The sequence below is a fragment of the Neofelis nebulosa genome, chromosome 2 (assembly GCF_028018385.1).
Source record: "Neofelis nebulosa isolate mNeoNeb1 chromosome 2, mNeoNeb1.pri, whole genome shotgun sequence".
Lineage (NCBI taxonomy): Eukaryota > Metazoa > Chordata > Mammalia > Carnivora > Felidae > Neofelis > Neofelis nebulosa.
Window position 1 is genome coordinate 193,126,354 of NC_080783.1, and position 13,545 is coordinate 193,139,898.

At 45.1% G+C, this 13,545-nt stretch overlaps 1 protein-coding gene across 4 annotated transcripts in view; it reads left to right on the forward strand.

The window, feature by feature from the left end:
• The window catches only part of MTF1 (metal regulatory transcription factor 1), a 46,520-nt gene that overhangs the window by 10,633 nt on the left and 22,342 nt on the right, over positions 1-13,545 (forward strand). For all 4 annotated transcript variants that reach the window (XM_058718003.1, XM_058718007.1, XM_058718006.1 and 1 more), the window contains exons 3-4: positions 9,349-9,587; positions 10,502-10,633. In XM_058718003.1, the coding sequence (XP_058573986.1) occupies positions 9,349-9,587; positions 10,502-10,633 (371 nt within the window). The remainder of the gene's footprint in view (positions 1-9,348; positions 9,588-10,501; positions 10,634-13,545) is intronic.

Below are 13,545 nucleotides of genomic sequence, written 5' to 3' on the forward strand. Positions count from 1 at the left end.
GTGGGAGGCCCGATGAAGAAATGGGGGCAGTCAGAGCTCTTGCATTTCTACGTTGAGCACTGTGGTTACGCATTGTGGGGTAGAAGAAATGAGATCGGTGCCGGTCTGGGAACAGAGCTGGTATTGGGGAGAAGGGTGGGAAGTCCCTCGTGTTGAGGAGGACTGGCCAGGCCAGTCATTGGTTTGTGAGAATGTTTAGGCACTAGGTGCTCAGGGCCAGAGACTCCCTTTCCTCATTGAACATGGGGCTGGTAAAGAGTGTAGAATCTAGTTCCCTTGGTCCCTCATTTCTTTTTCCTCTGGCAGAAACCCAGTCTTTTTTCTTTGCTGAAAAAAAAATTTAAAAAAAAATTTTCTTTTTTAACATTTATTTATTTTTGAGACAGGGAGAGACAGAGCATAAATGGTGGAGGGTCAGAGAGCGAGGGAGACACAGAATCTGAAACAGGCTTCACGCTCTGAGCTGTCAGCACAGAGCCCAACGTGGGGCTCGAACTCACGGACCGCGAGATCATGACCTGAGCCGAAGTCGGATACTTAACCGACTGAGCCACCCAGGCACCCCTGCTGAAAAAAAATTTTTTAATGTTTATTTATCTTGAGAGACAGAGAGAGAGCGTGTGTGCTAGCACACGTTTGAGTTGGGGAGAGTCCGAGACAGGGAGGGAGAGAGTGAGAGAGAGAGAGAATCCCAAGCAGCCTCCATGCTCAGCACAGAGCCCAACATGGGGCTCACTTCCACGAACTGTGAGATCACGACCTGAGCCGAAAGTCAGAGGCTCACTTAAGAGTCAGAGGCTTAACTGACTGAGTCATCCAGGCGCCCCCTTTTCTGAAATTTAGGCTTTTGTCTTCTGGAGTCCAGTGTTTAATTTTCTTGTTGTTTGCTTGTCTCATTTTCCTTTCCTTCTCTGACTTCTGTTGACTTAACCAGGCAATCATCTTTGTTAAACATTTCTCTATTCTAGAACTATTCAAAACACCTTGCAAACCAACATCCGTTCTCTGAAAGCTCATGCTTCTTGCTTCTGATAGTATTGGACCCCATCCTCAGTGAGCCTACTGTGTGCCCGCTCTGTGCTCGTTACCTTAGGAATGAACAAGTGTCAGAGGCCTCACAGGAAAGTTAAAATGCGTCAGTTCTTCAGCTCTTTTAGAGAAACGCATTCTTTATTATCAGTGGAATTGTTAGTGACTTTATGTTCGTATTATAGATAATGCTAGTTAATTTCAAGAGACGAATGAATTATGTGTCACCTCTCCCTCAAGTTCTTTAAATTCAGCTTGAGAAGCCTTTCTCAGTGGTCCCCAAGTCTAAGTTAGATGCTTTTTCTCTGTGTTCCTATTCTCACATCCATTATCAGCACAACTTCTCATGCCATTCTGATCTATTTGTTTGATTCTCTCTCTCTCTCTTTTTAATGTTTGTTTGTTTATTTTGAGAGAGAGCATGAGCAGGGAGGGGGCACATGGTAGGCTCACCGAGAGAGGGAGAGACTCCCACTGATAGTGCAGAGCCTGATGCAAGGCTCGATCTTACGAACCGTGAGATCACTACAAGAGCTGAAATCAAGAGTCAGCCACTTAACCGACTGAGCCACCCAGGTGCCCCTGTTTGAGTCTCCTCTTGACGTTGAGCTCCTTGAGAGCAGGGACTATCTTTTCTATATTCCTAGCACCTTGGACAATATAAGCCCTGCAACATAATTTTTTGAAAGCATGCAGGCGTGATAAACCTTACTTGTATATAAATGTACCACATGTTGCAATACCTCTTCTCTGTAACCCTGAGAACTTAATGTGTTTTTTGCAACTTCCTGTTCTGATCCAGTTTGAGGAGGTTTAGCTTTCCCTTTTGTGAAACTTGGTGCCATTTTAAAACGATTCTGAAAGACACAGGGTAATGACTTCCATTTACTGCCTGCCTTCTGATGGGGTGAGAGAGGGCTCGTTTCTTCAGCGTATTATTAGGGAGCAGGCATTTGCCTTGGCAGTCCACCTGGCTGTCCCACCTTGAGACACAAATGTCTTCCCCAGTCCGCGTCCTCTCCCAGCTTTCTCTCCCGTCTCTGTCTTCGCAGTCAAGTTCCTTGAAAGAGTAGTTACATTCATTGTCTTCTGTTGCTTGCCTTTCCCAGACTTCTCAAGAGTGTAACATTTTGGTTTCTCTTCTACTCCTCCAGTGAAGCTAATCTTGCCGGGGCACTTACGACCTGGCAAGTTGGCCATATCCAAGGAAGTTTTTTTTTAAGTTTATTTATTTGTTTTGAGAGAGCGAGAGAGAGAGAGAGAGAGAACACATGAGCAGGGGAGGGACAGTAGAGAGAGAATCCCAAGCAGGCTCTGTGCAGTTTTGTGCAGAGCCCAACGTGGGGCTCAATCTCATGACCCGTGAGATCGTGACCTGAGCCGAAATCAAGAGTCGCTTAACCACCGACTGAGCCACCCAGGCGCCCCTCCAAGAAAGGCTTTTTTTTTTTTTTTTTTTTTTTTTAATTTTTTTTTTTAACGTTTATTTATTTTTGAGACAGAGAGAGACAGAGCATGAATGGGGGAGGGTCAGAGAGAGGGAGACACAGAATCCGAAACAGGCTCCGGGCTCTGAGCTGTCAGCACAGGGGCCTGATGCGGGGCTCGAACTCACGGACCGCGAGATCGTGACCTGAGCCGAAGTCGGCGCTCAACCGACTGAGCCACCCAGGCGCCCCAAGAAAGGCTTTAATGAAAGTCATCTCTGCTGCATTTGACCCAGTTGACCATCCTTTCTTTGTTACTCGTCACCTTTGTCACTACTTTCCTCTACATTAAGTCCTGCTGGTTTTGTTTGTTTGTTTACTCCTTCCTTCCTTCCTTCAACAAACGTGAATGTAGTGCCGCTCATCCACAAGGCTAGCCACAGAGGCTGTGACCAGAGACAGACATGGGCCCTGCTCTCATGGATCCTACAGTCCACCAGGAGAGTAGCCACTCATTCACTGAACTCAACAAATACTTATTTAGTGCCTCGTGTTTTCCAGCTACTGCCATGCCTACCAACTAAAGAGGTATTGCTATAAAACCATTCCTTGAGGAAGAAACTTTTAATGGAAGCTTGCATTGGCCAAGTAAAAAACCTGGATGGGAATAGGGGTTGGCAGGGCAAGGAGACAGGGAGCGGTAGTTAATTATTGATGGTGCTGCTACTTATAAAGTTCTCAACTGCTGTCGCATCTTAAGAATGAGAGCCTGCCCTTATCGCTCACCACTGTTGAAGCGCCCTGGTTGAGACACGCTGCTCCTTCATTGCGGCAGCCATAGTCCTGCTTCTCACTTCCTGGTCGGTGACTGTTTTGAAATCTCTACCTGGCAGAACCAAAGAGGTTTTCAGTCTTGATGGGAAGTCAGGATATATGTGTGAGAGGATCATTAACAGCATGGGCTCGGTGCCGAATGAGTGGTATAGTTAAATATTATTGGATCAGAGAAGGGCACTGTCACTCACACGTGGGGTGATCGTGGCAGGCCTTGGAAGTAGTGAGGCTTGAATGGAAGGAAGAGAGAGACTTAGAAAAGGAGAGAAGGAACCAGACGTTTCCAACAGAGAGGAAGGAGAGGCAGAGGCAGGCGAGTGGGAATTCAGTGTGGTGATTGAGGAAGGGGTCCTGTTGCTGTAGGCCTAGATGGAACCTACTGTTGGACCGGTTCTGGAGTAATGTGGTCAAAGGCAGAAGGGGACCTATGGGGTGGGGGAGGGGGAGGGGGACTTTGAATATCAGGCAAAGGGACCTTAACATCTGAGCATAGAGATGGCATGTGGAGAACACTGCTTTAGAACAAATCTGGCAATGAGTGGCTTCAGACCTACTAGGCACTGAGACATGATAATGCCCAGCCCAGTAATTCAGTTCCACGGATGTTTACAGAGCACCTCCTGCACGTCAGGGGGAAGGTGAGGAACGAATAATACGTGGGAGAGCACTTGCTAAAGACTTGTGCAAGACTGTTGGGGGTTGGGCAGATGAGAGAAGGAATGAGAAGGAGACTGGAGGAGTCAGGGCTCCTCCCACCCCTGCACCCACAGGCTTTAGGGTTTGGCAAACAGTGGCCCATGGGCCAAATCCATCCAGATGCCTGTTTTTGTAGAATGGTTTTTATATTTATATTTCTTTTATTATTTATTTATATTTTTTATTCTTTATTTTTTAAATTTACATCCAAGTTAGCATATAGTGCAGCAATGATTTTAGGAGTTTATTTCTTAATGCCCCTTACCCATTTAGCCCATCCCCCTCCCATGACCCCTCCAGTAACCTTTGTTCTCCATATTTAAGAGTCTCTTCTGTTTTGTCCCCCTCCCTGTTTTTATATTATTTTTGCTTCCCTTCCCTTAAGTTCATCTGTTTTGTATCTTAAAGTCTTCATATGAGTGAAGTCATATGATATTTGTCTTTCTCTGTCCTCATATGAGTGAAATCCCATGATATTTGTCTTTCTCTGACTAATTTCGCTTAGCATAATACCCTCTAGTTCCATCCATGTAGTTGCAAATGACAAGATTTCATTCTTTTTCATTGCCGAGTGATACTGCATTGTATATATATACACCACATCTTCTTTATCCATTCATCCATCGATGGACATTTGGGCTCTTTCCATACTTTGGCTTTGTTGATAGTGCTGCTATAAACATGGGGGTGCATGTGCCCCTTCGAAACAGCACACCTGTATCCCTTGGATTAATACCTAGTAGTGCAATTGGTGAGTGTAGGGTAGTTCTATTTTTAATTTTTTGGGGGGAACCTCCATCCTGTTTTCCAGAGTGGCTGCACCAGTTTGCATTCCCACCAGCAGTGCAAAAGAGATCCTCTCCACATCCTCGCCAACGTCTGTTGTTGCCTGAGTTGTTAATGTTAGTCATTCTGACAGGTGTGAGGTGGTATCTCATTGTGGTTTGGGTTTGTATTTCCCTGATGATGAGTGATGTTGAGCATTTTTCATGTGTTGGTTGGCCATCTGGATGTCTTCTTTGGAGAAGTGTCTACTTATGTCTTTTGCCCATTTCTTCACTGGATTATTTGGTTTTTGGATGTTGAGTTTGATAAGTTCTTTATAGACTTTGGGTACTAAACCTTTATCTGATATGCAGATATCTTCTCCCATTCTGTCTCTTGCCTTTTAGTTTTGCTGATTGTTTCCTTCACTGTGCAGAAGCTTTTTATTTTGATGAGGTCCCAACAGTTCATTTTTGCTTTTGTTTCCTTTGCCTCTGGAGACATGTTGAGTAAAAAGTTGCTGCAGCCAGGGTCAAAGAGGTTTTTGCCTGCTTTCTCCTCGAGGATTTTGATGGCTTCCTGTCTTATGTTTGGGTCTTTCATCCATTTTGAGTTTATTTTTGTGTATGGTGTAAGAAAGTGGTCCAGGTTCATTTTTCTGCATGCCGCTGTCCTGTTTTCCCAGCCCCACTTGCTGAAGAGACTGCCTTTATTCCATTGGATATTCTTTTCTGCTTTGTCAAAGATTAGTTGGCAATATGTTTGTGGGTCCATTTCTAGGTTCTCTATTCTGTTCCATTGATCTGAGTGTCTGTTTTTTGTGCCATGGTTTTTATATTTTTAAATGATTTTTTTTAATCAAAAGAATAGTATTACATAGTGAAATGATACAAAATTAAAATTCCACTCTCCATAAAAAAAGTTTTTCTGGAGCACAAGCTGGCTTGTCCATTTAGCTATTGTCTGTGGTTAGTTTCACCTAACAGCGGCAGAGGCGAGGGGTTGTAATAGAGTCCGCGTGGCCCACAAAGCCTAAAACCATCCGGCCCTTTGTGGAAACCTTGTCCATCCTTGAGTCACACCCGCCCTTACCTCAGTCCCTCCGCTCTGAAACTGCCTGTCCCTCTTCCCACCTGAGGCTTTTCCCTCCACCAGGCTTTTAACTATCCTGTTCTTTATATTCCTCTTAGACTCTCAGCTTCTCTTTTTTCCAAGACCTTTCTCCTTCCAAATATGCTCAGGACCTGCCCTACTTTTAAGAAAAAATCTTCAACTCAGAAGTCCACTCTGGCTCCTGCTGTCCATCTCTCATCTCTGCCTCCACTTCATCTTTGGTTCATTCACCTTGACCCAGGCTTTGGGCCCTAGCAGTTCATTAAAACTTAGCCTTGTTAAGTAACTAGTGATTCCTAGCTGCTGGATCTAGGAGTTTCCTCAGACCTATCTTGTTTTCTCAAGACATTTCAGGTTTTGATCATTCTTCCTTGAGATCCTTTTTCTTTTTCTTTGTTTTTTTTTTTTTTTAATTTTAAAGGTTTATTCATTTTTGAGAGAGAGAGAGAGAGTGCAAGAAGGGGAGGGGCAGAGAGAGAGGGAAACACAGAATCCAAAGCAGGCTCCAGGCTGGAGCTGTCAGCACAGAGCCCAATGTGGGGCTCGAACTCAGAAACGATGAGATGGTGACCTAGGCTGAAGTCGGATGCTTAACCAACTGAGCCACCGTGGCGCCCTTCTTTTTTTTTTCTTAATTTTTCTTTTTTAATTTTTTAGAGAGAGAGAGCATGAGCAGGGCAGAGAAGCAGAGAGAGAGGGAGAGCAAGAATCTCAAGCAGGTTCCACACTCAGTGCAGAGCCCCACGCAGGGTTTGATTCCATGACCCTGTGATCATGACCTGAGCCGAACTCAAGAGTCAGACACTCAACCATCTGAGCCACCCAGACACCCCCTCGAGATCCTTTTTCTCTTACCTTCTGTGCCATCATTCTCCTTTGTGTCTTCCTGTTTCCCCAGCCCATTCCCCTACTCACCCAGCAGTGGCTTCACTTCTTTTACAAGCACCTTAAACATTGGTGACTTTCTGAGCTCTAGCCTTTGTCCTCTTACAAGAGCTACTATTGTGTACTCACTCTATGCCATTCATATTTAAATGAATTCATATTTAATGAATTCATATTTATCATAATTCATATTTAAATGAATTATGCAGATTATTCCTGATCCTTACAACAATCCTAAAAAGATAGGTTTTATTTCCTCCATATTGTAAATAAGGAAAGTGAGGCTTAGTGTACTTAAGTAGTTTTCTCAACGTTACACAGTAAGTGGCAGAGCTGTGCTTGAACCTGGCCTGCTTTGGTATGCAGGTAAAGTCAGCTACGTGTACTAGGGACTCCTGCCATAGGCATTCCTTTCAGTTTCCAGCCTGTATGTCTGACTGTCCACTGGACGTTTCTACCTGGAAGTCCTGGTAGCACCTCAAAGCCAACTCATCATCTCTCCTCCATCCCCATCCAGCCCCAGGTTGGTGGTGTGCCCATCTGTTTAGTCACCCAGGCCATACTCTTGACCGAGGCTTTATCTCTCCCTAACCCCTTCTGCTCCCCAGTTGCCACTGCGGCCAGTCATTCCTCCTGCTTTAATTTCTCTGAAATTCATCTCTCACACTGTCCACTCTCGCTTGCGTGTTCAGGTTTTTCTCATCTCTCTCCTGGACTATTGTCCCTCTTCTCCTAGCCTCTACCCCTTCTTCTGTTCTCTTACCCTTCCAGCCCATCCTCCACTAGGCTACCAGAAGGATCTCTCCTAAACTGCAGATCTCATTTGTTGCTCCCTTGGTTGAAACCTGTTGGTGAGTCCCCCTTTGTCCTGTTCCTCTACTCCACAGTTTGACTAAGGAGGCCTCATCTTATTTTTCTAGATCTTTCTCCTTCCAGCCTCATACGTACTGCGAGTGTGTTTGTGGTTCACTGTACCAGCACTCCTATTTCCCTGCAGTTCCCAAGGTGTCACCTCTTTCTGGAATGCCCTTCTCTTCCTGGTTTATCTGAGAAACACCTTTTCAGTGTATCCCTAAAACAAACAGGCAAATGATAAACACTTCAATTCAGAGAGAGTACCTCAGCTTCTGAGCCTTGACTGTTTACAGTCTTTCCAAGAGGGGTTAGGTTTCCCCTTTTTGTATTCCCCAGGCACCTTGGGCACGTATCTGTTGTCAGACTCAGCACAGTGTATAAACATTTGTGCACGTCTACCTCCTTAAAATCGGCACTCCTTCAAAGCAGAGATCTTTGTCTTGTTCACTTCTTTGTCTGTGGCATCTGGCTTGTTGCCTGGGACCTGGTAGTTCAGTAACTGGGGAATGAATTACTAGCAGTGTTGTTGGAGATGTGGACTGAGGCTTGGGAGAAGGATCGGAGTCAACGGATGAAGACGTTCATGAAAGCTGAAGAGCAGACAATGCTAGCACCTTGGCGTGTGTGGCATCAGATCATTTACAACGTATTTTCACAAACGTTCGATCTCATTTCGCTCCTCACCAAAGCACTGTGAGACAGGCAAGGCAGGCATTAATACTCGCATTTGAGGAATGAAAAACTGAGGCTCAGAGTAACGAAATGACTTGCCAAAGGTCCGGAACATAAGTGCCAGAAATTACTCCTCCCCCGGCCACGTCTCATGCTGCTTCCCCTGAACTGGGGCAGGTATGGGAGGGTCTGGGAGATGGGAGATAAGTGCCAGAATAAACCTATTTATCAAAGGAGTGCCCCGGAGAAGAAGATAAAGAGAGCCCCAAGGAATTGCTGTGTTGTGGAGGATAAGTTTTTAGGAGGGGAGGGCATCACTGATGAGATAGTTTTGCAAGTAAATGAAGGAAAATGGAAAAGGATGGAAGGGTTTGACCACCAGGAAGTGCAAGAGAATGTCCTGCAGTGAAACCAGCTTGCTGAGTTGCCAAGTTCTTAAAAGGAACATGTGGGCACCGAGGGAAAGGGAGGCTCACATGTGTGCCACCCTTTCTAGAAGCTTGGTGGTGAAAGTGAAACCGAGAGGCTGGCATTTTGAGAAATGTCATACCAGCAAATACTCCAAGAACTCCATGGTACAGTATTTTCATTTCATAGACTGGAAATCACGCTGGGGAAATAATGCTGGATGACTGAGTATATCAATATTAGGATATTTCAGACTCACTTTAACGTTGGCCGATTCCAGTCAGGGTGGGGTGCCATAGGGCAGGGTGTTTAATCAAGCCTTAAGACAGAGCCAAAGTGGTGTTTCAGTATAGGTAACTGTAACAGTAGAGGCCCACCTTTAGAGGCCAGATGTGTACTAGCGTGTGGAAACCCCCTCCTTCTATTCATTGAGAGTATTCATGTACTTACAAGTTCATCTCGTGCCCGTGACTTGTTATTTGTTGTTCAGAAGTGATCTGATCAACGGGAAGATTTCCCCGCTTTGTTGTTAGAGGCCGTTTTCTGTGTTGACGGTACAAACCTCTGTGTGTCGTCCACATCTCCTGGGGAGGCAGACTCTGGGGGAGAGCAGGGCCCTGGACAGCTCTTTCGTCCTGTTGATGAGGTGTCCTTTGTGCGCCAGGTAAAGCGGTACCAGTGCACATTCGAGGGCTGTCCCCGCACCTACAGCACAGCGGGCAACCTGCGCACCCACCAGAAGACTCACCGGGGAGAGTACACCTTTGTCTGTAATCAGGAGGGCTGCGGCAAGGCCTTCCTCACCTCCTACAGCCTCAGGATCCACGTGCGAGTGCACACGAAGGAGAAGCCATTTGAGTGCGATGTACAGGGCTGTGAGAAGGCGTTCAACACTCTGTACAGGTCAGCCTCCTCTCCACCCTTTGACCCTGACTTTGTGATGGCAGAGCCCTCTCCTTGTCCTGCACAGATATGCACTTCCAGGGCTTGAAAGAGCATGGCTGGGCTCACCTGTCTAAAATTCGCTGGGGGGTGGGAGGGAGGGCAGGGTGGGTGATGGGTATTGAGGAGGGCACCTTTTGGGATGAGCACTGGGTGTTGTATGGAAACCAATTTGACAGTAAATTTCATATATTAAAAAATAAAAAAAATAAAAAATAAATAAATAAATAAAATTCGCTGGGGGATCTTATTACTTAAAGATCGGCATATATTGGGTTGGTGAAACAGGATAGTACATTTGTGTTTAGATTTGTATTTCCTGGAGTGGCATACTGGCATGGGGATTTTAATACTTGGCCTAATATGTCCCCTTGGCTCAGGATCTTGGTACTAAGGCTTCTGTCACCTTCTTTCCTTCCTCACCTTGAAGCTAACTTTTTTCTACCACTCATTGGCCAGTTCTCTTTCACATTGTTTGTGTCAGGAGACTTGTATTAGTCTTCAACTTTGGGTCTAAAATAACAGACGTAGCAATAGCTAACACTTGTGAAGCATTCGTTGTGCTCAGCACTGTTCTGTGTGCTAATCCTCACAGCAGTTATAAGTAAGTGGAAGCATAGAGAGGTTTTAGAACTGGTTCAAGGCCCCCCATCTAGTAGGAAGTAGGACCAGGATTTGAGTCCCAGGCAGTCTGGTGGCAGAGGCACACTCCTACTACTCTGCTGTGGACTTCTGAATTTCTCTCCGAGCAAAAAATTTTGGATCCCGAATTCTTCTGCACTGGATCCAGAAACACATTGAGCTGACATGGGTCAGAGGCTCTGTAGCATATGATGCCAATGACAATGGGAAGTGTTCTCCGGCATATCTTGCAGGCTGAAAGCACATCAGCGGCTTCACACAGGGAAAACGTTTAACTGTGAATCTGAAGGCTGCAGCAAGTACTTCACCACACTCAGCGATCTGAGGAAGCACATTCGAACCCATACAGGAGAAAAGCCATTTCGGTAAGTCTTACTGTTTTCTGTTTGTCACTGACCGTGTTTCAGCTGGGTGTCTCGATGTCCCCTCACGTTTTTCAAAGCAGAAGGAAAACTCCCCACAATAGTTCTTTGGGGGTGTTGGCTCTCCCCGGCATGGCTACGACCAGCTGCATGCCGGAGGGGGAGCAGTGGCTTCTAAGAGCATCCTTACTCCAGACTCGGACAATGGCCTTTCTGCCTCCTGCTTTTCCTTTGTTTTCAAGAAGCATTTGTTGAAACTCGCTTACATGGGAGGCACTTTTATCAGTGCTAGAGGAAATACTGAGATCCACTCTCTTCTCTTGAGAACTTAGTCTGGTGGGAAAGAACCACAGGTAACTGGAAAGCTTACAAGACTGAGGTGCTCAGAGGGACTTTGAGCACAGGGGATAGCTACCTAAAAATCGAGGTGGGGAGAGGAGAAGGAGATGAGGGGTAAGAGTGCTTAGGCTAGCGGTGCAAGTATTTTATTCTGTTACCTTAGTTGTTTTGTAATATGTGTGTGTATACACAAACATATAGGAGCATCCGTTTTTGTCTGTATATTTCTATCTCTGTATATTTGTGCACATATGTGTATTTAATACATCCACGTGTAAATATATAAGCTTGCAGGAAAGACTTGTATCATCCACTTTCTTCTCTGCTCATAGCACATAGCATGGTTCTACAAATAAATAAAAAGCTAGAGTATTTCTTTTAAAGATCATTTATTTATTTTGAGAGAGAGCATGCGTGTAAACAGGGAAGGGGTAGAGAGAGAGAGAATCCCAGGCAGGCTCTGTGTTCAGAGCAGAGCCTGATGTGGGGCTTGATCTCATGACTGAGAGATCACCACCTGAGTGGATGTCAAGAGTCGGATGCTTAATCGACTGAGCCACCCAGGTGCCCCAAAGCAAGAGAATTTTTTATTTAGGTGGTAAGTAAGCTCTATACCCAATGTGGAGCTTGAGCTCATAACTCCGAGGTCAAGAGTTGCATGCTCTACCTACTAGGCGCCTGTAAAAGCAGATGTATTTAGATTCTAGTTGGTTACTCACCAGGTTCTGTGAAGCTTGGGTTACTTCTTTCCCCCATAGTGGGGGACTCTGATTTCTATTCAATCACACGTATTTTTGTGATGATTAAAACTGCTAATTTTTCTTGAATATTAGATGGGACTTTAGGTACAATGATTATGTATAATTAAAAAGTAAAATGCTCCAGAGAAACTTTCTTTTTAAGGAAATTAAATACTTGGGCTTACAAGAAAATGCATTTATTTATTCATATAAATAGTTATTGGGGTGCCTGGGTGGCTCAGTTGGTTAAGCATTTGACTCTTAAGTTTCGGCTCAGGTCATGGTCTCACAGTTTGTGAGATAGAGCCCTGCATGGGATTCCACTCTGATGGCGCGGAGCCTGCTTGGGATTCTCTCTCTGTCCCTCTCTCTCTCTCTACTCTTCCCTGCTTGTGCACGCTCTCTCAAAATAAATAAACTTAAAATTAAAAAAAAAAGTTGTTGAAGCACCTGGGTGGCTCAGTCGGTTGAGTGTCTGACTTCAGCTCAGGTCACGATCTCACGGTCGGTGAGTTCAAGTCCTGCTTCAGGCTCTGTGCTGACAGTTCCGAGCCTGGAGCCTGCTTCGCATTCTGTGTCTCCCTCTCTCTCTGCTCCTCCCCCGCTCACTCTCTGTCTCTCTCTCCTTCAAAAATAAATAAAGATTTTTTTTTTTAATTTCTTTTTAACGTTTATTTATTTTTGAGACAGAGAGAGACAGAGCATGAACGGAGGAGGGTCAGAGAGAGAGGGAGACACAGAATCTGAAACAGGCTCCAGGCTCTGAGCAGTCAGCACAGAGCCCGACGAGGGGCTCGAACTCACATACCGCGAGATCGTGACCTGAGCCGAAGTTGGACGCTTAACCGACTGAGCCACCCAGGCGCCCCAGGATTTTTAAAAATTTTTTTAAAAAGTTATTATTGGGGCGCCTGGGTGGCTCAGTCGGTTAAGCGTCCGACTTCGGCTCAGGTCATGATCTCACGGTCCGTGAGTTCGAGCCCCGCGTCGGGCTCTGTGCTGACGGCTCGGAGCCTGGAGCCTGTTTCGGATTCTGTGTCTCCCTCTCTCTGACCCTCCCCCGTTCATGCTCTGTCTCTCTCTGTCTCAAAAATAAATAAACGTTAAAAAAAAATTAAAAAAAAAAAGTTATTATTGAATGCCTGCTGTGTGCAAGAACTGTGGCAGATGTAAAGAACTACATAGACCCCACCCTCAAAGAGTGTATAATCTAAGAGAACCGATAACAAATGGGTACACATAGAGATAAAATAAGAATGGAAACAACAGATGCCATAAAAGAAGCACATAGATAAATGCCTCAGAAGTTCTCAGGAGGGGATGATTACTTCTAGCTTTGGTTATCAAGAAAGTAGAAGAGAAAGAAATGGATCTTGACACTGAAGATTATAAATTAGTCATTACAGCCACTACACCTTATATTATACAGTCAATGTAGTCGGGACTGATCTTGTCTTAGTGCTATATTGTAGGCTTCATGCCTGTATGAGAGCCTCTGTATGTGCTATCGATATTCCTGGTATTCCACTGGCAATAGATTTTTCATATCAGCTCTGATCGTCAGTAGAATTCTGTTCAGTAAGTCATCAAAAGGCTTTTAGTTTCAGAGCTCTCAACATGTGACTTGTAGGACAGGAAATGTTTATCCTGGGCCGTCAGTCCCCTCTGTTCCCAGATTTGTCACCTTTTCCAGTGATTTGTCTTCATTCCCATCTCAAAAACCAATTTCCTGTATCGGATCTCAGTGTTCTGAACGTTTGTTTTAGGTTGAGCTTGTATTTATAAGAGATGTTGAAGATAGAGATCTGTTTACCCAATGACTGCTGTTTCTCTTTG